Source organism: Amblyomma maculatum, chromosome 11, assembly GCF_055883805.1.
Source record: "Amblyomma maculatum isolate TAMU_Amacu chromosome 11, ASM5588380v1, whole genome shotgun sequence".
NCBI lineage: Eukaryota > Metazoa > Arthropoda > Arachnida > Ixodida > Ixodidae > Amblyomma > Amblyomma maculatum.
Window position 1 is genome coordinate 118184151 of NC_139354.1, and position 23710 is coordinate 118207860.

General features: G+C 45.1%; 1 protein-coding gene across 1 annotated transcript; it reads left to right on the forward strand.

Annotated features, from left to right (window-relative positions):
* The first annotated feature begins 50 nt into the window (after window positions 1-50).
* LOC146174842 (sulfotransferase 1A2-like) lies at window positions 51-19236 on the forward strand. Its single transcript, XM_084584013.1, has 6 exons — window positions 51-835; window positions 2685-2896; window positions 5105-5231; window positions 5957-6051; window positions 8795-8978; window positions 16676-19236. Exons 1-6 carry the CDS (start codon window positions 361-363, stop codon window positions 16819-16821), a joined length of 1239 nt encoding a protein of 412 aa, XP_084440139.1. The 5' UTR covers window positions 51-360; the 3' UTR covers window positions 16822-19236.
* The last annotated feature ends 4474 nt before the right edge of the window (window positions 19237-23710 follow it).

The window sequence follows — 23710 nt, forward strand, 5'->3', positions numbered from 1 at the left end:
ATTTCTTTCTATTATGTTTTACGTTCTTGTCGCTGGTCGCTGCTGCTTACTCCGGAAACACATTCTCACAATGGCCGCGCCCACGAAATATAGATTGAAGTTAGCAGCGCTGTTCGCGTAAATTTCTTTGCCACGTCCAGCCCCGATTCACGAAACATTTTGGCGTGTGTTGCTCATTAAGAAGCGTTGGTTGTATTGAGAGAGCCCTTCTTTTTGCAAGTCGCCTCTCAATGACGCATTGATCTTGGACGTCGCTATCTTAGGACGTCGGGGTCACCGATCCCCGCGAAGTTCGTCGACATCTGTTGCGACCGCGGCCGCCGTCAAGGAGGTCAGCTGTCAGCGAAGGTCCTGACAGTCATGTTTACAATGAAGAGTGCGGCTACCGTGTTCAGGATAGGATTGCAGCGGCAGTCCATCCAAGAAGCGTGGTGCAGTCTCCGAACTATACCGAAGACGACGTTGGTGTCGTCTTCGACACCAACGGCGCCGCTACTACGACGATGCTACAGCGAGCTTCCACCGCCGCACGGCACCGGTGGCCAGGGAAGCGACACTCGGCGTCTAAAGCTCGCCAAGAAAGTTTTCTCGACGTTGCTTTTCGGGGGCACGCTGGCGGCCGCTCTGTACTTCAAGAGGCGGCGGCAGGCTGAGCATAACGAGCTGTTCCGCGAGTGCGTCATGCTGCCCCGAGATGAAAACTACGCGCACAACATGTACTTCTACAATTACCGCGGATACGTGTTCCCGGCAATGGTGATCAAGTCGCTGCCCAAGGTTCAGGCACTCAAGGCCAGGCCTGACGACATCTTCGTCGTGTCCTTCCCCAAGACTGGTGAGAAGCGCGGGAGGCGATATGTGATGCTGCATATTGTGTGCGTGGAACCGATGTTCGTCTTTGCGGTAGTTCCAGTCGTGGAGCGGATTTCATGCTTAAGGTTTCAAGTGTCAGCTGCTCTCGTGTATCAGTAAACAGAGCTGCAAACACAATAAATATAAAGGAAACTTCCAGCCATGCTTAGCACTTTATGTTAATATTGGTGATATGAGCAACTCCTCAGTCACTGTCAGTTCTTAAACTTGGCTTGGCTTTGAACAGGTATGTCACCAATATAGCATATGGCATTGCCTCATATGTGAAAAGAATTCTGCAAGAATACATGTCTGAGGCAACGCTGCAGGAGTGCATTAATGCAACCTGCTCATAGAAGCCTGCATATCCTTTTGAGGCTGTCTAGCTCTTCCTTGACTACTGCTTCCTGCTCGTCTTCATAATTATTTCCATCTGGACTCCTGTGGATAAAATTCATAACCTATACTCGTCTCCTATACCATGTATGCAGAGCTTAAAATCTGGTGCTCTAAGACTGCCCACTAATACTGACTAAGGATCTCAGACCCTTCCTTCAAACTCAAATGTAGGGACTGCATGAATTCGATGCAGACAAGAATTTTTAATACTTGTCAGTGATGGTCGGAGTGCTTTTTTTTTTTATATACTGTTTTGAAAATATTGCAAGTTTTACTAGGAATCTTTACTTGTGTGCTAAAACCCAACACTCGGAAAAATACAAAGTTGACGGCACTACACAAAGGCAAGAACTGATCTTTTCTCTGCGCACATCTCTCCAGTTTCGCCATAACATGCTGTATTAAGACGCTGATTGATCAAATTGTTAATTACCGCTCAATATCGCTTAAAACATTAGGAGGCAATACTTGTTGCCTGTCAAGCAGAACAACCTTGTTAGTCTTGTAAATATTTTCGTTTCATTGCTTTGCAAAGCAATTTTCTTGGTTAATATATGTTCCTAGTCTGTTTAGTTTATTTGAAAGCCTAATTAATACTCACACTTTTTTATATAAAGTGAAATGGAAGCACATTTTTCACAAAGTTTTTATTTACATTTATGGGCTTTATTATAAAGTTCTCACCACACCAACCTGTCAGACTACCCTTGTACTCGATGTCAGCAGCATTATAAAATTATGGCTTCGCAAAGAATATTTTATATATGTTAGAGGTGCCAATGCTTTGTTTCAATGTGAGCTGCTTTACGTTAGGTAGTGTCGCGAACACTGGCAGAGTGTGAGTACAGCTTGTTTGAGGCCGGTCCTAAATAAGAAAAAAAATTTCAATAACACCACCTTTAAAAATAGTTCCCTTTTGTTTGTGAAAAAAAAAAACGGCTGCCGGCCTCTTTCTCTGTTTCTTTATTTTCCTCTCCACCTGTGCTGGAATCACTAGAGACCCCTCTATGGAGCCAGACTTTAAGCACTCCATGTATGTGATGGATGCTATGCTTGTTTATGTGTACAGTGGGCAGCCTTTAGACGTGGGTGGTTATAAATGTCATCCAGACAAACTTCGATCAGGATTGATATTAAGTGAACACAAAGTTTGAATGCAATGCTAAGCAAATTGATTGTCTAACTAATTTTTGTATAGTTTAACTGAAGATAATTTTTTTCTTGCTGTTTGCATTGTGAGGCTGTGCTTTCTAGGGGGATTTTGTGATCTTTTGCAGCTTCTCTGGTATGCCACTATTCATCACTTCACACAAGGATGTCCATTGCTAAGCTAAAAATTGGAGCAGGCAGTGAACTGGAGAAGTCATTGTGTGTTTCGTCAAAAGGTAACTGATTCTGTAACTTTTCAGTCATTCTTTCTTTTTAACACCCAGGTACCACTTGGGTGCAGGAGATAGTCTACCTCATTGTAACAGGCCTGGACTTCCGGTCAGCTGCGGCACGCAACATGGAGCAGCGGTTCCCATTCCTCGAATATTTCTACCCGGGTGTCTCAACTATCGAGAACACCCCAGGCACCCGCATGATCAAGACACACCTGCCTTACTCCTTGCTTCCAGAATCAGTGCGCACGGAAAACCCAAAGGTGCTCGTGCCTTTCTTTTCCTTTGTTCAGCTGGAACTTCCAAGTGAATCTTGTCAGTTCGGAGCAGTGTACATTTTTAACTGTTTAGCATGCAACTGGACATTGCTAATTGCTAATTAGCTGTTATGTACACGCTTTTATTGCGAAAGCAATACTACTCGCAGTTTGAGCCGTCAGCGTGGTTCGGCGGTGACCACCAAGTTGGCAGGAGCAGCCAACTTGGGTCTCTCGTTTCGCATGGGACGGTTATGTCAGAATCAGCCTGCAAGGACCCTAGCATTCATGTTACTCCTAGAGCTCCATAAGACACATTCATACGGCTTGGTTAAAAAGGGGCTTTATATGTGGGCTGGCAGGAGCAGCCAACTTGGGTCTCTCGTTTCACATGGGACGCTCATGTTAGAATCAGCCTGTCAGGACCATGGAATTTCGTTACCCCTCTTGGCCACTAAGGCGCATTCATACGGCTTGGTTAAAGCGGGGCTTTATGTGTGGGCTGGGGAAGAAGAAGAAGAAGAATTAGAAGAATGCTCGGTCACCTGCAGCTATTGCTTTCGCCCAATATTCGGTTCAGCAGCGTTGAACTCTTCAAATTTTTTTTGTACTTGTCGGTGTAAATTTCTTGCAGTTAGAGCTCATATAATCCAAACAAATCTCAAAGACATGACAGCTGATTTAGGATGGTTAGTCCAAATACAAATTAGGAGCACCAACGCTTTGGTTTTGGTTTGTACACACTGATCAGCGTGGCAAAGACCATCAGGCAAGGTAGATATAAAGCCCTGTTTCTGCCATGTTAGCAGCTTGATGGCTCCACAGCTTCATACAGACAGAGAGGCATTGGCAAATCGGTGAATGGGGGATGTAGTCTACGAAAAGTAACCAGCTTACAATGGATTGGGGTTCTTTGGTTTGAATCTTGACTTTTTCAGCACCTGACAGCAGTTATTAGCATCATCCCAGGCATAGCCTACAAGGGTTCAAAGAGAAGCTACGTAGCTTACATGTATTCAAGGGGCAATTCAGTGAAAGTTAGTGAGTGATTACTCTTGTATTTGAATTCCACTCCACCTTGAAGAATTTCCTGAAACATATTGAGTTATTCAAAACTTATAGTGGTCTTTTCTTATAGTGCACATAAGAAGAGCTTTAGGCATAAAAAATGGCTTGATTAGATTACAGCCTCAGGAAATGGTATGCACTCACTGACGTATGTTTTTAGTGGTTGATGTGATACAGGGAGAAGGAAATGTTCACTTGAAGACTAAAGCACAGAGTGGGGGCCACATCAATAGTGAAAATGTAATGTGACTAGTTGGTTAGCAGCCAACAGTGGGTGACTTGGAAAAGAACTTGTGACGAACAGGGTAGAGTGTTGTCTGCCTTATTTATGGTGGCCACCCACCAAACCATCCATCATTTGCTCGTGAAATTTTCATCTCATGTCTTTTCACTTCATTCCTCGCCACTGCTTTGCTTTTATTTGTTTGTTAATCCTACATTTTTATTGCGAAAGCAATACTACTCCAGATTTCGAGCCTTCAGCATAGCGCGGCCGGTAGCCACGTCTTACCCACGTGACGGTATGACGTCACACCCCACGTGACACTAGGGTGAGAGCTGGGCTAGCAACTCAAGCGGTCGGTAGGAGCTGCCAACTTGGGTCTCTCGTTTCACATGGGGCGGTTATGTCAGAATCAGCCTGCTAGGACCCTGGCATTCACATTACCCCTATAGGCCACTAAGGCCACTATAGGTTCATGCGGCTTGGTTAAAGCGGGGCTTTATATGTGGGCTGAGGAAGAAGAAAAAGAGAAGAACACTTGGTCACCTGCAGCTAATGCTTTCGCTCAATATTTGGTTCAGCAGCGTTGCACCTTTGTAATTTTTTTTCTAGCTATCAATAAATGCTCCCCAATTACAGGAGGCACCTTTCTGTCCATACGTTTAGTCTCTCTCACAACCATAGACCAAAAACCCCAGGTGGTCAGAATTATCCGGAGGCTTCCATTACTGCGTCCCTGATATTCTGAGTCACTTTTGGATACTAAAACCCATAAGCCAAACAAAAAAATGCCATTATTATGAATAATGAGCTATCACCACAGCAACCTTCACTGTGAATTTCTAAAGAAGTTACATTCTCATTAGGCAGAGCTCCAATCCATATGGTAGTAACACTTTGCCATTATTTCTTTTCTATCCCAGATTATTTACATTGTGCGGAATCCGAAGGATGTCTGTGTCTCCCTCTACCACTTCACTAGGCTAATCAAGGAGACAGGGTACGAGGGAAGCTTCAAAGACTTCTTCGACTCTTTTATCAAAGGACACGGTGAGCGTGTTTTCTCTAGAAGGTTTCCTTTTTCTTTTTTTTTTTGCTTGTTTATTGTTTATATATTCACACTTATGTTTTCGAACCATTGAGATGTTGGACTTTCAGAGTATTAGCAAATCAACTTACTGTCTAAAACAGTGTTTTATCATACAGTTGTTTTACACACATTGAGCTGTTCATAAACTCAGATTTTTTTCGTGCCCTTCAGTGCTGGGAGAGATGGGAGAGAATAGACACAAAATGCACTTAGTGGCTTCATAAGGCAGCCATATTGTCTAATGATGGCAGCAGGACACAGTTATTTGAGTGGAGACCTAAACGAAAACTTGGAGACACTTTACGCATTTTAATAAACTGGTAATGCAACAATACTAATTTATTGCATCTCATTTTCATGTTGTTATGCTAACCGGCAGGTTACTGCTAGAACGGTGAAGCCAAACAGAATGAACAATATCCATTGCAGTGCACGACCACAAAAGGAATGTCGGTAACATTACTAACGATATCACCTATCACGTTAGTGGTGTGGGAGGAAATAGAAAATGTTTTTTGCTAGGAAGTCTAGTTTTCTTTTTTATAGAGAAAATGGCTAAAACTTCCTGGAATACAGAAGGCAGGATCTAGAGCTCCTGGGCATCACTCTCTTGGAGTCAACCAAAAATAAATACTAAGTGCATTCATTAACTTCTCTTTAGTTAATGTGCACTGTTCTCCTGTAGTGTCCTATGGTCCCATCTGGAAGCACTACCTGGAGTGGTGGGAGCACAGGAATGACCCCAATGTGCTTGTAATCTCCTACGAAGATCTTCACAAGGTCTGTCTCTTACTGCTCGATTTTCTTCACGTAAAGCTTTTGCGTTTAGAATTTTGTTCTCTGACAAGACTGTTCGTGGCACTGTGCAAACAGTGCCAAGGGGTGCTGTATGTGTGTATGCCATGCTCTGTAATGCAAAAGGTTATCAAGTGGTATGAGTTTGGTTTGTGACTAGTGTATACAAAAGTAAGTACAGGCAAAGCACTGGTGAATGTTTCTTGATGATCTTGGAGTTAACGGTCTTAAGAAAGAGTTCTGATACTGACATGAATCTAATGAACACCGTTTTTTCTACAGTGGAATGCAGCTGTAGTTTTGCAGTGAGGACTTGCAAGCTTTTCCCAACACATGGTGCATACTTAAAGCCATTGTGGAACTTTTTAATTGCTCTGTAATTATTGGTGACTGTACAAAAAGCAGTTTGATTAAACTTGTCTGATCAGCTATTCAAGAATCTTTTTCATCGTGTGCAGGGTAGGTTGACTTAGCATTCACTGGAAGAGGAAGCAACTTTGTTACAGCGTTTTTTTTTTTTCTTCCTTATGTTCATGAAGACACAGGGATCTTAAAGAGTCACACAGTGTGAAATGATGTTTTTGGCTGCCTGTTAGAAACCCCCTGGTGTGACCACCTTGGTCTCCAGTGATCAGCATAAGACAGCTCACCTGTCTGTTGCTAATTCTATCACATTCTTTGTGGTCTCTTACTTTTGAGCTCTAGTATTGGTCCTTAATGCTATACAGGTGTCTCAGATCCTGGTTAGGGTAACACTGTGATATTCCAACTACAGTCTTCAGGTTTCTGTTGACTGTGTTTCATGCTGCTGAATGCACTCCTTGCTCGATATCAGAATAGCCTGCGTGGCACATCTAATTAATAACCCTAATTGATAAGCACTACGCATCATTTGTCAGCATGAAGTACCATACTTGCACGATTCTAATGCGCACCTTTTCCCCTGAAAATAAGTGTTTAAAAATACATGCGCGTTACAATCAGGCTCTGAAAACTGAAAAATCTCAAAACGAAGCAGCTCAATAAACCATGGCCAGCCACATTGCCATTGCTATCAGTATTAACTTCCGTTATGGATGGTTCTGGTTAGCCGCCTCTGTTTTTTAGTTGAGTTGTGTTTGTCCAACTTCTCCATCATGGTATCACGGCTTAAATAAGCCCATAAAGGATCGCCTGCGCATTGTGCACGCAGCGTACAGCGACTACCTCAGTGAGCAAGCCTTCACGTGATTTCAAGAGAGCATTGCTCGGGGACATTGTGGGATGGAAGACCCTCCCGCTAGCAGTGGTCATGCATGCACAAGATGGCCTTTTGTGGTCGGTGAACAGCGAGAAAGAACTGTCTCCCGGCTCTGACGGCGAGCAGCCTATGACGTCCACGTCTCTTGGTTGTGTATGTGTGTGACGATTCTGTTCCACTAAATGTTTTTAAGCAATTTTCAGAGGCTTGTTCACTGCATTATTTCTTGTGTGCAGCAACCGAGTTATCTTCATGGTTTTCAGGCATCAAATATTACTGCGTGTTACAATCTAAGGCTCGTTACAATTATGAAAACACAGCACTTTGTTCTGATCTGAAAAGTTCTTCACAGCTAAGTACCAGAATAGCACAAAGGAATTGTTTCAAGAAATATTCCAAAATAAGGACAGACAACACGATAAAGTTCTGTGTCATTAATAATAGAGTGGAACGTTAAGCTAATTGGTCGAACATACTTGCAAAAAGGCAGCAGAGCAGGCAGCAAAGCAGAAGAAGCACACACAGACAATGCTGCACTAACAACTATATATTGATCTGAACCCGCACATCTTTTTCTCCCTTCAATTTAACTTTCTGCCGGTAAGCGTAAAAAATTCATTTCCTTTTTCAACAGCACCACCGAAGGCGTGCTAACGCATTGGTCTCCCGAATTTTTACGCTTACCGGCAGGAAGTTAAAGTTATGAAATAAGTTAGCTGCAGAGGTAAAGTGAAGGGAGAAGAAGAGGTGCGGGTTCAGGTCAATATAGTTGTCAGTGCAGCGTTGTCCTTGTGTCTGTGTGTGCTTCTTCTGTTTTGTTGCCTGCTCTGCTGCCTTTTTGCAAGTAAGTTCTGTGTTGTTTTGCCCCTTTCCATACTATACTGTCCTTCTCCTTTATGGCTCTTGGGGTGTTTTTACCTGAACTTTTGGCAGTCTTCCCTTTGATATTCAAGAGTGCACCCTACATTGGAAAACAATTAGCAGAGCGTTGTCAGAGTGGAGGAGACATTTTCAAGGGCACAGTGGTAAGGTCTGTGACACTAAGACTATCTCAGAATTTTCACCCACATGGTTGCACGTGCAGAATTAATCTCTGCAGCCATTTTCTCCTCATGCGGCAAGTTTTTGTGGAAATCTTCAGGGAACTACCTTGCCATGAATGAGAGGGCTATAGTTGATGACAGTGAGGCAACTATGCTTGTCATAACGTGGCTAGGGCCAAGTTTTTTGGGGAAAATGGAGTGACTACAGCTCACACAGAATCTATACAGTCTTTTTCACAGTAACATTGAGCGCACAGTTCATTTTCTAATCTCCGTCATACTGTTGTCTTTAGTGAGAGCTAACTCACGGACAAACTCGACAGCATTTTTTTTAATCGTAATTTTATGTGCTTTATTTTTATGTAATTTAATGTACTTTAATAATTATGAATTCGTGTTGCAAAATAGTGATTGGGTCTCAATTAACAGTCCTGATTCCTCCTAGGATGCATGCAGCGTGATCCAGAGGATAGCCCTCTTCCTGGGCCAGCCTTTGAGGGATGACGAGGTGTTGGCCATTGCGGATCACTGCAACTTCAACCGCATGGCACGCAACCCAGCCACCAACTACGAGCATTGGCGCAGGCTCGGCTTCGTCAACCTCCAGGAGGCTGGGTTCATGAGGAAAGGTGGGCCCCCTTTCAAAGAGCCTACCTCTGTTAGCTGCAAAAATCATTGCTTCGGATTGTTCGCATGTCTCCAGATAATAATCATCCCCATTTTGGGCACACATGTTGTCACCCACAGATGTGAACATGGTTTAAAAGTGTTCAAAGTCTCCAATATACATGGTCCTCCCCATTTTAGATGTGTTCTTTCTAAATTTCATTATTGTTTGTAACTGGTCAAAAGCCTTTGGTCTGCGGTTATCCCTAATTGTGAGTACGCATCCAACTTTTCTCAAAGCTCCTTGGCAGTTATCCCCACCCTGGTAATGTGACTCGCCTCAGATGTGACCATTATTTGAAAGTGTTCAGAGGCCCCCATGGCCCACTCATACTAACATTGGGGATGGAATTAACATGGGGATGACCATTAAAGCGCCCATGCAAATCTGTTTACTAAAACTAGAAAACACACACGAGCAATGGGTACCCCGTCAATCTTCTCCGCAATGGAAAAAAGTTTTAAGCTACCTTTATTCGCACTGAAGATATGGGTGATCGAAAATGATGCTACTTCTCTCCCCCCTTCAGCTCAGCCTATGCCAGTGCGCAAGAAAAAAAGAACAAATAGTTGTGACAGCACCCCACCACGTCCTGTCCCAACCACGTAACTTGGGAGCATCCAATGAGGGGGCACGCCCACCAAGCCCCAATGACGTCAAAGGGGATCGCCCAAATCGGTTGTGAGCAGCCACCAGGAGCACTTTTTAAAAATTATTTGTAAATTATCGGCCCCACACAGAGCTTTCAAATTTCACTCCAATACTCACAAGGACCACATGTATGGATTCCTTGCATTAGATTATTACTGCAAGTAACATTTCAGGGGCCTTTTAACTTGTGCTCAAGAGACTGCAAATTCAGCGCACAACCACACAATGCATGCACTTTGAGTTTCATTAAAAGAGGAGCTCTCCTTCATACATCTCTGGTAAGAGGCTGTGGGATAAGTACTATACTGAGGTGAACTGTAGCAGTGTGAGCACCACGACTGCTATTTTTTCCGAAGTTGCCAACAATGCAATTTTTATTTGCAGACTATCAACTTTGATTCAGTCTGTTCAGACAGTAAAAACAATTTACATTATAATGAGAACTTGCATTGCATTCCTCACTTTCTTCATTGGTCCTGAAGAGTTATCGATATAGGCGATGCGCAAAACGCCGACAACGCCGCCTGTCGCCAAAGCCGCAAAGCGTAGGCGGGCTCGGTCGGGCGCTGTTCATGTCAGCGTCTATGCGCGCACGTCGTGTTTTCGTCTTCGGTCGTGGTTTAACAGACATAACGCTGCTGTCAACCTTTAGCAATGTCCGGGAAGAATTGCTGCATAGTTGGTTTTTCGAACACACAAAAAACCTTGCCCGGAACTTGTTTGTATAAGTTTCAGTGATGCTTCACGAGAACGACGGGGGCCGTGAATCGCGGCTGTTCAACGCAGAAAGAAAGCAATCGCACCCAAATGACATTTGTTCAGGTTAATGTCATTATTTCGACTCGCTGCTACACGACCAAAGCTAATGCCATTTCCAAATTATGATAACTGTGATTGATATGCAAATATTGTAGTGCGTTGAATATGTTGCGAAGATGAAGGCGCTGTCAACGAAAGCAGCCTTTAAATTGACATCCATGTCTTGCATAGCTTGTAACTAACCTTTTGATTAGGACTATCAATTACGAAGTTAGCGGCTGTGTCGGCAGCGTTTGTTTACGAAAGGATACCGAAGTTGCGCACGTCTGCGCTCGATTGCGAAACGCGTACGAGTTTCAACAACATACACTTTTCGCACTAAGGCAAGTGTCAAGAGCAACACGTAAAATAGGGAGTATCTAGTGTACTGTCTGACAGCAATTTTCTAGAACCTTTGATTATCGCCCTTCGGCGCAGCATACTACAGCCCCGTTGACTCCCGTACGTTTTCGCCAAATCGTTCGCTCGGCCTATTAAGGCCCGTCGAAAAATGCTCGAGCTTAACGCTTGCTACATCGGATGCCGCGAGCTTACCGCAACGACGCTTCCCGCGAAAGCGGCCGACGACGGCGCTCTGTCCGTGTGCAAGGCCCTAGTCGTCGCTAGGCCGAAACGCCTAAACGGTTTCGCATAAAAGCCATAGCTGGAAGTGCTTTGGAAATAGTAAATTTCCTATTCATAATCTGCCTTACTATAAGTTCAATTGTCTCACAAATTGGTCTTACAGTACACGGAAGGTGTAACTTCGGCGACGCCTTAGCAGCAGAGCTAGAGAACGAAATTGGATGAGCTGCGTCACACCGGCGGGAGCTGCTAAAAGCAGAAATTTGCTTGTATTGCTGTTATCACTTCTTCCAAAATCTCGTTAAACAACAGCGCTCCTCAGTAACGATAATTTTTTTTAGATTCCTTCCTCAAATTAAGCGCGTATTATTTGAGATGGACAGAGCATGCTTTCCTGAAGGTGGCGAAAGAAATCCGCCGTGTAGGCGACTCGCCGCCGCCGGACCGCGGCAGCAGAAGCGACCTGTTCCGCCCGCGCTGAGTGCGGTGGCTACGGGTTGGCTGGCAGCGATGGGTGCTAGTTCTTTTTTTATGATGCTATTTGGCATATTTCACATAGATGACTAGCTGCAAATTTATAAGGGCCCAGTAATATTTAATGCAGGTGGCACTTTTGTAGTTTATTTTGGGTGTATCCTCTCACCGAGTGTCTGGTGTCGACATAACACATTTCCTCGTTGATCGCATTCGGATGAGTACCTTAAAATCATTCGATACCTAATGTCGTTTTCATCGAATGTCATTATATTTTCTCGTGTAGCAGCAAACAAATATCATTTTTAACGAGCGTCATTCGATGGAAAAGGTATTAAGTTTGCCGTGTAGCAGGGCCGAGTGATAACTATTTTTCAGTGTTTTCTGCTTGTCATTGCACCTTCCGTGAACACTTCTTGTTTAAACTTGGTCGCGTCCGCTAGCCGGGAAGATACAATACGCATTAGATTTGTGAAACGCTTAGCCAGACGATCTTTAGCGTGCATTGACATCGCACAGCACACAGTTGCATTTTGCGTTTCGCCTCTACCTAAACGCGGGCGGTGCAGTCGACTTAGGTCCATATAACTTGATCCTCCTCAGTAGCCTGAGCCACTATGGCGGGTTATTGAACAGATATTTGCCAATATGCATTTTGAAACTTGCCATGCAATTACATTGAAGACCAGAGCCAGTGTTCCTGTTGTGTGGCGAGATTACGAAAATATAACATGTCGCTGCACTTGCTTTTCAGAATAAGGGCTCTAGAACTTGTTATAAAGCGCCCTGTAATTCAGCAGTTGGGCGCGAGGGTGATACAAATAAAATTAAGATGATACTACAGTAATTAAATAGGATATAAAATTTAAATCTAATATGTTCTTGGCTAATCTGTTATGGAGCTTTTCAGATATTGCATCTGCTGATATCTCACTCCCCCATGAAATTATCTACCCGCTCTGCCTTTTTGACGACTGAATGCATGAAATCCATGCCGTACAGGCAGTGGTAAAGTGCAAGCATGAAAAATCTGAACTCTTGCTACAGGCGCCCAATATGCACAATTTTTCTGATGCTCAGAATGCTGGTTTGCAAGCTCGCTGGCTTTTCCTGCAGTCGCAGTACGAAACTGCTCGCAGTTTCGATGACGCTGCCTAGTTTACTGTAGCAATATATTGCATGTAAACGAAGTGAGCGTGTACCATTAAGAAAAGAAAGAACATTGGTTCATAAGTAAAGGAATGAACTAATTAGCGTAGCGTTGTAATGAAAGCGGGACACTCAAAATAAGCTCCACTTCGCACGCAACCTTGTTGACGCTCGTCTGCAACAGATACCTGATGCATATGGAGGCGATGTAGTTCCAGATGGCCGTGATATTGAAATATGTCCACTAAAAATGTCCGCTATTATAAAATGAGATTCCTTTGTGCACACTGTCACCGCGGAAGTGCCCGCGAGACGCACAAACAGCCGATCGCATGCGCGCACCACGGCCATGCTTGCCCCATAAGGCCCGCCTCGGGTTCTGACAGCCGCCGCTACGCGGCTTTCAGCGGCGCCCCTATAGGCGCTGCACATGGCGTATAGCAAGGTACATAGTGTAGGTATGATTGATGTCATTTCTTAGCTGGAAAGGTCCTATTACCATATACAGTAAAAGCTCGTTAATTCGACTCCCATTAATTTGGAAAATCGGATAATTCGACCTTCGCGCCTGGTCCCCAGAATTATGTATAGGAGTCTGTGGGACGAAACTCTCGTTAATTCGGACGGATTTCACCGCACGACGGATAATTCGGACAACTTCGGGCAGCTACCGAGGCTCGAAAACGAAAATAAGACGACCGCGGCGCAATAGCGATACCCAAAAGCAGCATCGCCATGGACATCAATTAATCAACTTGGCCCGACTTGTGGCTGGATGGGCGCTTTTTCTTGTTTTTTCGCAAGTCGACGTTACTGGCGGTGCCATTTTGTCGTTTTGCTGCTGTCGGTGCGCTACGCTTTTGTATTGAAGACTGCTCGCTTTAGTGCGGCTCATTGCTTCTCTGTTGTGCGCTGGTATCACCGCACTTGCCCCCGATGGCAACACTGGCGAAACGGCCGAAGAGCTACGCGGCCAAGGACTTGGCTACCAAAGTGGAAATTTTGCGGGCCCTTAAGAACGGGCTCTCCCGACAAGAAGCAATGAAAAAATATGAGGTTAAAAGGAGTACTTTAAGCACATATGTAAAAAAATGAACAGATTCTTCAGGCGTTCGAAAGCGAGAAGTTCCAAGCGTCAAGAAAGCGTCTGCGAACAGCAGCTCATCCGGAGTTGGAAGAAGCCTTGCTTCGGTGGGTGGTCAACTCGCGTGATGCAAACCTCCCATTGAGTGGACCCCTCATCATGGCGCAGGCCGAGAGGTTTGCACTGATGATGCATATTGATGGATTCAAAGCGTCAGAAGGGTGGTGTGCGCGCTTTAGAGACAGTCATGGTCTCGTTTTTAAGACTGTGTGCGGCGAAAGAGGTGCCGTCAACGAAGATGTTGCCAACAACTGGAAGAACGCTCAGCTGCTGGAACATATCGCAGCATATGATCCAAATGACATTTTTAATGCTGATGAAACAGCACTTTTCTTTAAGGCATTGCCTGACAAGACTGTGGCAATGAAAGGAGGTCCCTGCATCGGAGGAAAAAGGAGTAAAGAACGAGTCACCGTTCTTTTAGCCGCAAACATAACAGGGACAGAGCACTTGCCGCTTGTCGTCATTGGAAAGGCACAAAAGCCACGGTGCTTTAAGAACGTGCCTGCTCTTCCGGTGGAGTACCGGGCTAATAAAAAGGCCTGGATGACATCGGAAATTTTTCGCGGCTGGATACAAAAGTTAGACCAACAGTTTTTCGTGAAGAACAGCAAGGTGTTAATTGTCCTTGACAACTGTAGTGCACATAACAGTGCCACCGGACTGAACAACATTGAAGTTGTTTTTTTGCCACCCAACACTACATCGGCCCTCCAACCCATGGACCAAGGTATAATTCAGTATGTGAAGACTAAATACCGCAGGCGCGTGCTGGAACGCATGCTACTGTGCAATGAAGTCGGTAAGCAGTACGACGTGGATCTTCTGAGCGCGGTCAACTTTCTTGCCTACGTTTGGAAGAACATGCCTGCGCACGTCATCGCTAACTGTTTTCGACACAGTGGCTTCGTTTCGCCTGAGCCCTGCAATGACACAGTGGCAGAAGTGTCGCCAGATGACAGTGCAGATGACTGCCCGGATTTCGGACGTGTGCTGCCGGATGCGGTGACACTCGCTGATTACATCAGCATTGATGACGGCGTTGCTACAGCCGGCTCTCTAACTGAGGAAGAAATTGTCCGGGGACGTACTGCACGGCGAAGATTCGGAGGAGGAAGAGGGACTACGAGAGGAGTAGCCTCGGCCCCCTCACACTGTGAAGGAAGCAGCAGAGGCCCTCGTTGTGTTAGAGGAATTTTTTGGGGGCACTGCAGATGGCATGCACGCTGCTGAGCACCTGGAAGGACTGAGGAAAATAGTATCCGCGCGGGTTTCTGCGGGAAAGCAGACAAGCATCCGTGATTACTTTAAGTAATAAAGATATGTTGAGATAAAATCGTGCATGTTTTGTTTTTTTTTGTTCTCTCGATAATTCGGACATATCTTACGATCCCTAGAAGTCCGAATTAATGAGCTTTTGCTGTATACTCATGTAATGAACCCTTTCTTTTTCAAGAAAAGTTGACATCAGACTTCTTTGGGAGTGTCAAAATGTTCATTCCTCTCCCTCCCTCCATCTGTCCATCCAATCATTGCACACAGTCAGTGGCGATCATGACGCCTGTTTGTTGCTATGCCACACATTCCAGCGATTTTGTGACAGTGGACGGTGCCTGCCTCAGTCGCTGCGTTCACTGAGCAAGTCACCCTCATTACCCCCATCCACAGGAGCTGATAAAAAATAAACGCACCACATGCACTCTGTGCAGCATCTTTGCGTGCTGCCAAGGAGTCTGCAATGGCTTCCTTCTGCCATCTTGCCAAAATGGTCACGAATTTCATTTGTAGGCATTATCCACAGCACTACGTATCTGAGTAAGGTTATTGTCATGTATGGTTAATGTCGTTTGTGGCATTCTGCTGCAGGTACTTAAATATAGCAAAGGTGCTTTTTTTTAACCTGTGGAGCATATTTCATCGTGATACCAATGAAGGGCCGAGGGCTGCGAAAAGATATAAATTGAGGAATTGAAAATTTTAATCAAATTTGCTATTTGATTTTCTGTGCCCTCTTTAGAAGTTCTACCTACCATGCAGAGTTGGCAGGTGTCTCAGTTGTTAGAGTGCTCCATTGCTGAGCCCAAGAATGGGGGATCGAACCCCGGCCCTGGCAGCCGCTTTTCGGGGGAGGACACGTAATGCTAGAAATATACATAGTAGAGGGGTTACAAAGAGCACTGATATATCCGAAATTTTTATCGAATGCCTTGAAAATTGTTATCTGTTCCTTCCTTTAACTAAATTCTGTTTCATATCAGTGTCCTGTTTTGTTGCAGTATGCCAGGAACCAAGAAGGAGTGTCTCCTCTTGACTGGGAAGTCAAAATGTCTATTATTTCAGCCACTGTCGTCACATTCCTGTGTGACTGAAACAACAGGGACATTTTGACTTCCCCGTCAAGAGGAGGTACTCCTCGGTTCCTGACATATTGCAACAAAACAGGGCACTGATATGGAACAAAATTTAGATAAGGCAATCTAAACTGCCGCACATAGGAGTCCGTACGAGTCAGCTGCGTTGCATGAGTGTACCTGGATTAATTGTGTCTCTTATATATAGTGAAGAATTTACTTTAGGGACCTGCTAAGGTTGCCCTTAGTAACAGTGTCTCTTGTAACCATGCCTCTTTTATGCAATGTTGTTAACATAGCAAACATAGGAAAGCCAACCAAACCATTTTCAAGTGTCTCTTGTAACCATGTCTCTTGTAACGAGAATTTACTAGTGCTTAAATTTTTTTCTGACCTCGTGGTAATACATTCAGGGCGACATAATTTTCACTAGGTCAGTCCAGTCCGTCCAATTATGCGTGGGCAGTGAAATGTGTTCACACATCTTTTACGGTTTCTCTGGGACAGGAACCGTTGGCGACTGGAAGAACTACTTCACGTCTGAGATGAATGCCGAGATGGATGCCTGGCTGGAGGAGAAATTCGGCAGCACTGACCTGACCTTCGTCTACGAGCTGCCCCCAGACGAGCAGCCCGAAAGAGAAGCAATCTAGTCTTGCCTTTAAAAATATAGGTTTATTTTAATTTACCTATACAGTCGCGAGACTGGCTCAGGGTAGATAGGAAAAGCTTTTCAATCTGCAGTATGTTGGCAACGTCTGCTACGGTGTGCTGTTTTAGCACATGGGACGTTAAAGGATATCTGAGTAACTAATAACATGTTTTTATAATCGTGTTGCAAATCATGTGTGAGCTTATTGTACCATCCTTGATTGGCTTTACAGGCCAACTGCACCGAAATTTTATTTTCGCTGCAGTTCCTCCTAATGTGCACGGTGTGTCTTAAAACGAATTGTAACAATATTTTATGCTTCTCAAGAGTATGATTCCATAGTCACAAGCATTTCAAAAGCTGTTAGGCAGATGATCTATAGTAATTGTTGTTTCTGGTTCACTTTTCACAGCAGCAAGGAAGCCATGTAGTGAACTTCTTCACGAGGTGCCAAAACAGTTATTTCTTTATAGGTCACTGCGTGGCAAAAAATTTACGCTTGAATTGAAGTTCGGTTTGAAACGAATCACCAAACTCGCATCATTTATTGTGCCTTTATTTTGCCAGTAACAGGCTCTTTCAGGCCAGGCTTAGTGTCATTTCCTGAGTTTCGTGCAATCTTTCCCTGGTTTTCTAGTGAAATTGTTGTGACACAATTCAGAATGTATTCTCATCACAGTAACGTCTTACCCACTGCCAGTAGCTCAGTGGTTATGTCAGGCTACTGGTACATTCCAGTTAGAAGGCTGAAAGTTCATTGATTTTAAAATTCGGAATGTCAGTCATGTTTAATTATCCCTATGGTGCTCAAATTTCAGTGAACGATGCAAGTTTATTGAAATGAAGGCCTTGCTTTGTCGGGTTGTTTTGTGCTCTCGGTGAGAAAAATTTATGAAAAACTACTGAGCTATATTGTTTGTAAGTTTTAGTTGTACAGTAAAACCTCGTTAATCTGGATCACAAGGGACCGGCAAAAATGACTGAGTTAACTGAATTCCGGATTATCGAATTTACCATGAAAACAACAAAAAAATGTTCTGGGAGTACTTATGCCTTTATTTCATGAAGAACTGCATTATTTTTGTTTATTTCCTCATCGGAATTCGCGCGCTAACAATTTTTTTCAGTCCCATCAAGTTGGGCGCACACTCACTGTGTCACGTGATCCGATGCAAAATTCCCCCAGTACACCGAGAGCCTCGGCTGCCTCTTGCACAGTGCGACATCGCAGCAGCGTCTGCTCATGATTCTCATCTCCGAAACAATTTCAGTCTTCTTCGAGAACTTCCGATAATATGTCGTCGGCCAGTATGCCAGCGACGGCAACATCATCATCGCTTCACTGGAGTGGTGGTCGCCATCGTTGTGGAGCGCAACGGCAGCGGCAGCAGGCCCTAAACACTGTCGAACAGAGCAATGAGCACTTGTTTTTATGATTCACGCGCTGTCACCTTTGCATCACTAACAATCGGGACAAAGAAATCAGGCGAGCAGTCGGTGAAGCCATCGCAGCCACGGGACAGCAGGGGCAGTCATTTGACAGCAAAATACAGTCTCGCTGCCCTGACGATGATGATATGGCTTCTCTCTTTGATGCGCGTGGGCACTGGCGTCACCCAGCCACTCCTCACATGATCCGCTATCATCATCACCACATTTAGTGGTCTTCAGATTTTTTATTTATTTTTTTGCTGCTGTTTTTCGTTTTTGCCGAGCGGCGCGCAGACCGACTCGCCTCGTGTAGGTTTCCCATTGCCCGTTCGCTATGAATGCACATCAGTGCTGTATCGCACGGTAACGCAGGAAAGTCAGTAGCCCCTCATCCTCGAAGTTCTTCGAATTAACCTATGTGTGGGTAAATGCCTCCGAGATAATGAGCGTCTGCTGCCATTGAACTATACACAATCTTGCTGGAACCGTGCAGCGAGTCAGAGTTAACCGAATTTCCAAGTTAATGAGATCTGGATAAACGAGGTTTTACTATTTGGAAGATGTATTTGCTGAAGCGTTGAGGTTGACACAGTGAATGCGTCCAGCAAGCAAAAAGGAAAGAATGCAGTTAGTTTCAAATGCCAATAGTGTGTTCATGGGGAGAGTTTGTTTTTTTGGCTGCCTTGACGTACTTTGTATAACTTGCACATACAATTGTTGAGCTGTGATCTTGTCTAGCGACAGTTTCTTTTTTCAGGTTGCACATGCACCTTGCACCTGTTTGCATTGATGGTCACACACACATATTTTAGGAAAGCAATGCTCAGAGGTGATGCACATTGTATTTTCACAAAGATTGTAGGTGAGCAGTCTTTCACGCAAGGAATGAAGTTGGCTGTCATGGTGCTGATGCTGTGTTGGAGATGTGGGTATGTAGGGTATTTATTGAAATGAATAAAGTTGACAAATACATTCCACATTGCTTTACTACCACCTGGGTCCGTCTTTGTGTTACTTGAGGCAACAATATAGTAAATTAACCATAGACCAGAGAAAAAGCGCGAGTTTTAAAAGTCTCCCGGCACAAAGGAGGAAAAAAATATTGGCTTACATAATGTAAGTATATTTAACTGACAATTTGCTAAAGTAGCAGAGTGGAACACAAGATAGGCCATGTCTCTGCTTTAGTGGTGGGTCCAATATATCATAGATAGGACCTTAGATAGTGCAAAGTACACAAACATGCTGCAATAAGAGTGTGTTGAAGAATGAAGAAACGTTGTTGGAAGCATAGCAAGCCAGACATGCAAAGCAATTGCAGGAAATTGTTTTTAAAACAAACTCTTCAATATTTTAGAGTAGTCCTAGTATGGCTTCAGTGAGCATGTTTTCATTTACTTGTTCTGCGAGTATAAGTGCTTTAATGGGCCATATGTGTGCTGATTTGTTTTAATAATTACTTAGCAGCACAGAAATGACCAAAAAGGGATATATATTTTAGGCCTTGAAAGCATTGTTGAGTCAGTACACTGACTATAAGGACCGAATAGAAATCACACAAATTATTACCAAGGAAGGGGAAATTTTTCTTGTGCAAATTTGGAATGCTTATTACATACTTCTGAAAGTCAGGAGTTTTTACTAGCAGCTGGAGACACTTGAGGTGTTCTGTCAAGTAAAGAGAATGCATTTGGAAGTTTTTTTGGGACAGAAAGGCTGCAGCTGGCTCGAGCATAGTTGAAGGTTTGGAGTTTTGGGATTTTAATAGGGGTATAAATGCGTCGAAACCGCCGACCCCACCCAGTGATCGCGTGCACGCCGACCACTGTGGGTCATGCTCTTGGGAACAAGAGACACTCAAGTGCTGACAACAAACAGGCATTTATTGCTGCAATAACGCCAGCTAGCAATAAAACACGTTAATGAATCTAGGTCGTCCAACTCACCAGCAGGGCTACAGGCTATTGAATGTTCGGCCACGCTAGGGCAGGGGATAAACTCCAGGCTGGACAAGGCGAGCAGGCGGGAAAAGTTCGGCGAGGCTGCAGAGTCGTGCGAAGATGCGTCTGCTCGCGTCGAGTTCCCGATGCCGAAGAGACTTGGCTTTGCCCGCGTGGCTTGATTCTGTTCTCTCAACGGTAGGGTCCTCTGAGCAGCGTCACCTGGCAACAGATAGCGAAAATATTGTAAAAATTAATAAGGGCGCATTGAAAGCCTGTCGTACTCGCTGCTTCAGTGGCGCAATGGATTGACACTACTTTCCTAAGCTCTGAGCGAATAAAACGTGTTCGAATCTTGTAAATGCAACTTGTTTTTCTGATTTTTTTAAAAATCGCAACATTCAGTTAAGCTACTAAGATCTCGCCTGGGGTATGTTCCCATTTAGGTTGCATTACGTTATATTTTTCATTCTTCACCGTAATTTTCTGCCTTTTGTGAGTGTAGGTTACCTTTAGGTTGCATTCAGAGACACGTCTCGGTAGCAATTGCTGTTTAACCCGCTGAGAGGCAACCAGTGAGGAGAAAGAAGTTGTGGGACTCTACCGTTGAGGAGACGGAATTACGTGCCCACGTGTGTGGTGACAAGATCAGGGGTGGCACTTGTGCTTCCTCGACGCTGGCGCCATCTCTCGATACTTAATGTAAGGGGACGATGGCAGATCGTTCCCCGCAGAGTGTCCCTTAAAATGCAACGTACAGATGATGGTAACTACTATCGGGCATGAGAGGTGCATACCTTCACTTTTGGGACATGGTTCTGAGAATGAGAACAGAAAAGCTGCTCAGCACATGAAGCAGCTTTTGATAGCGTCATTCTGGATATCATTGACTGTCTTATAAGTGCAAGCAAGGTCCCCGCTGCAGTGACTCGATGGTTAAGGTGCCCGACTGCTGTGCCCAAGTATGCGGGTCTATCCGTCCATGGCAGCTGCATTCTGATGGAGGTGAAAAGCAAGGTGCCCATGTGCGGTGTGATGTCAGTACACGTTAAGGAACCGTGGGTGGTCAAAATTCATCTGCACCCATCAACTATAGGCTCATAACCAGATCTATGGGTTCATAACCAGTTTTGCTTGAGGACGTTAAACCCCACATAATATACATGTAATATTACTGTAATTGTAAACTGAACAGTTGTCTGGCTAAAGCAGCCAGGACTGTGGTGCATTCAAATCGACTGGATTTTGATTCTGCTTCATTGCAAGGAGAAGAGCAGATATCGAAATGCTCACGGGCTTTTTGCTCTCCTCTGGTGCGCAGAAGTGACTGCTAAAGCACCTCAATAGAGGATTTAGTGACTGCAGTTAGATATATCTAACTATAGACACAGTGAAACTTGTTAATTCGAACCCCAATAATTCGAATTTGTGGATAATTCTAACTACGCGCCGCCGCGCTTGGGTAGCCTGGCGCCCAGCATATGACCAAAGAAACGCCTTTGCGATATGGCGGTATATTTAGAGGCTGTGCACATCCGAAACGGGGACAGAAGGTGAAACCAGGGTCTGAGTTTGCGTCCTGATCAAAAGTATCCCTATCTCACCAACATCGAGTCGTATCTGATTGGTGGACACATCGGTACCGGATGGCACTTCTGGTTCTGGCGTTTCCACGAATCAGATAACTTGAGGTCATGGAGACAGGGACACTTTCAATAACGACGAAAATTTGGAATACGCACCCAGCTAAAACTATGGAGGAGTGGATAAAGCCTTCACAGCGCGTTGGTCGGCGGCGCAGGAGGCTAGAGGTTGGTGGCCGCAGCGGCGGCTGCCTGCTCTCTAACCTCCGAAACTTGCGACTAAATACTCGTAATTAATTCGACCCCCGTTAATTCGGAAATACGGATCAGTGTTTCTGTCGACGTGGTCCCAGCCAACGCCCATGAAAGATTATGACGTCGGACGGGCGCTACGGGCCTCCAAATCGTTACACTAGAAAAACTTTTTTTTTTTTTTTTTTTTTGTGGCAGTCGCCAATTCCTCCAATCGTCGGCCAGCAACGAAAGCACGCTGTCAGCCGGGATCATGACGCCGGCTTTCTGCATCGTTCGAAGGCGTTCGCTGCTACACGCGTTCCAATGATTACCTGGCAGTGGAGGGCACCTTGCCCAATCGCGGCATGATAAAGCGAAGGTACTGAACACGAGGCGTCCCGCCGTGGTACCACACTGTAAAGCCCGGCTCAAACTAGCGCGAAACTTCCCGCAGCGGCGTAACGTTCACGGCGCCGCTGCATCGCAGATTCTCGGAAGCTCATACATAGGGGAGAAAACCTGGGCCAGGGGGCGCTGCGCCGCTCTGTGCGTCAGCGCCCTCCATGGAGATCCCGTCAAAACCTACGCGCAGTGCGGCCGCGTCGTCTGCTCCCCGCATGCTGTCGTCTGCTCCGCGCTGCTCTCCAGCACGTGTTTGCGCGCGCGCGCTCCGTTGTTTCTCTCCTCCTCCGGCCGCATTCTGGCCGCCGTCGCGCTCCAAGGGGGCAAGAAAAAAAAAGAACTGGAATGAAAAAGTGACGGCGCGCTTTTTCGCAAAACTCGTGAAAGTGTTTTTCTCTCTTCTCTCTCTCGTGTTGAAACGATGGTTGTCGGGTATTTTTTTAGGTATCGTACCGCTCGTATCTCGCACCTCTGTTTGTAACTGGCGGTGCCGCAGCAGCCATCGCGGAACCAAGTCGGCCTCAAGAAACAGATATATGTCATTAATGACATCACTCGGCGCTTATAAAGGGAAAACACATACGTTAATCGTTCTATCCTCATAAGCGATCCTGCTTCGGAAGCTCAAAACTACGCATTCGCTAGAGGAGATAACTGAACTAGGCATTGCACAGCGTAGCTGTGGAATTAAGAAGACAAAGGTTTACTTGGAGAGATGTCCCCGCCTGCATGAAAAGTCGTCAGGCATTTCCTCGCTCTTCGTCTCGCGGAGAGAGGCAACTGCCGAAAAAATTGCATGCCTCGGCTTCTCGTCAGTGATCCAGGTCGTTAAGAAACCTCTCATCGTTAAAGGTAGATAAGTCATTGACTTCGGATGGCAGCGACACAGCAGCGAACTCCCCCTGACCGCTGTCAGCAGGAACCAAAAGGTAAGGCGGCATGCTTTGTGCCTTTGTAGGGAACGCGTCCTAAACGCGCCGAAAGCAGGCACCACGGCGCCGGCAGCATCGCCTAAAACGTCTGTCCCCAAAGAGTTCAATAGGCCCCTTTCAAGTGAGCAGTCACAAATGGAAAGGAAGCTCCCCAACCAGCGCCCGGAGCACTCGTCGCTATGTACACGCGTATCAATTCTCAACGAGAAGGCTAGACCCTTCCCGCCTCAAGTCCTTCAAAATACCTGTCGCTTGCCTCTGCCTTCGAGTACCGAATTCGGGTTCATGTTTTTTTTTTTTTTTTTTTTTTTGTCTGAACCTGCCAACAAGCGCTCTTCGAAAGCAATGTCTGCGGCGATCAATTATAA

What these genes read in the sequence shown, in the direction of transcription:
- LOC146174842 (XM_084584013.1), top strand. Translation starts at nt 361, where the DNA reads ATGTTTACAATGAAGAGTGCGGCTACCGTGTTCAGGATAGGATTGCAG. An exon ending in CTCTTTTATCAAAGGACACG is followed by an intron (nt 5,232 to 5,956) that starts GTGAGCGTGTTT and finishes GTTCTCCTGTAG; the next exon opens with TGTCCTATGGTCCCATCTGG. An exon ending in CCTACGAAGATCTTCACAAG is followed by an intron (nt 6,052 to 8,794) that starts GTCTGTCTCTTA and finishes GATTCCTCCTAG; the next exon opens with GATGCATGCAGCGTGATCCA.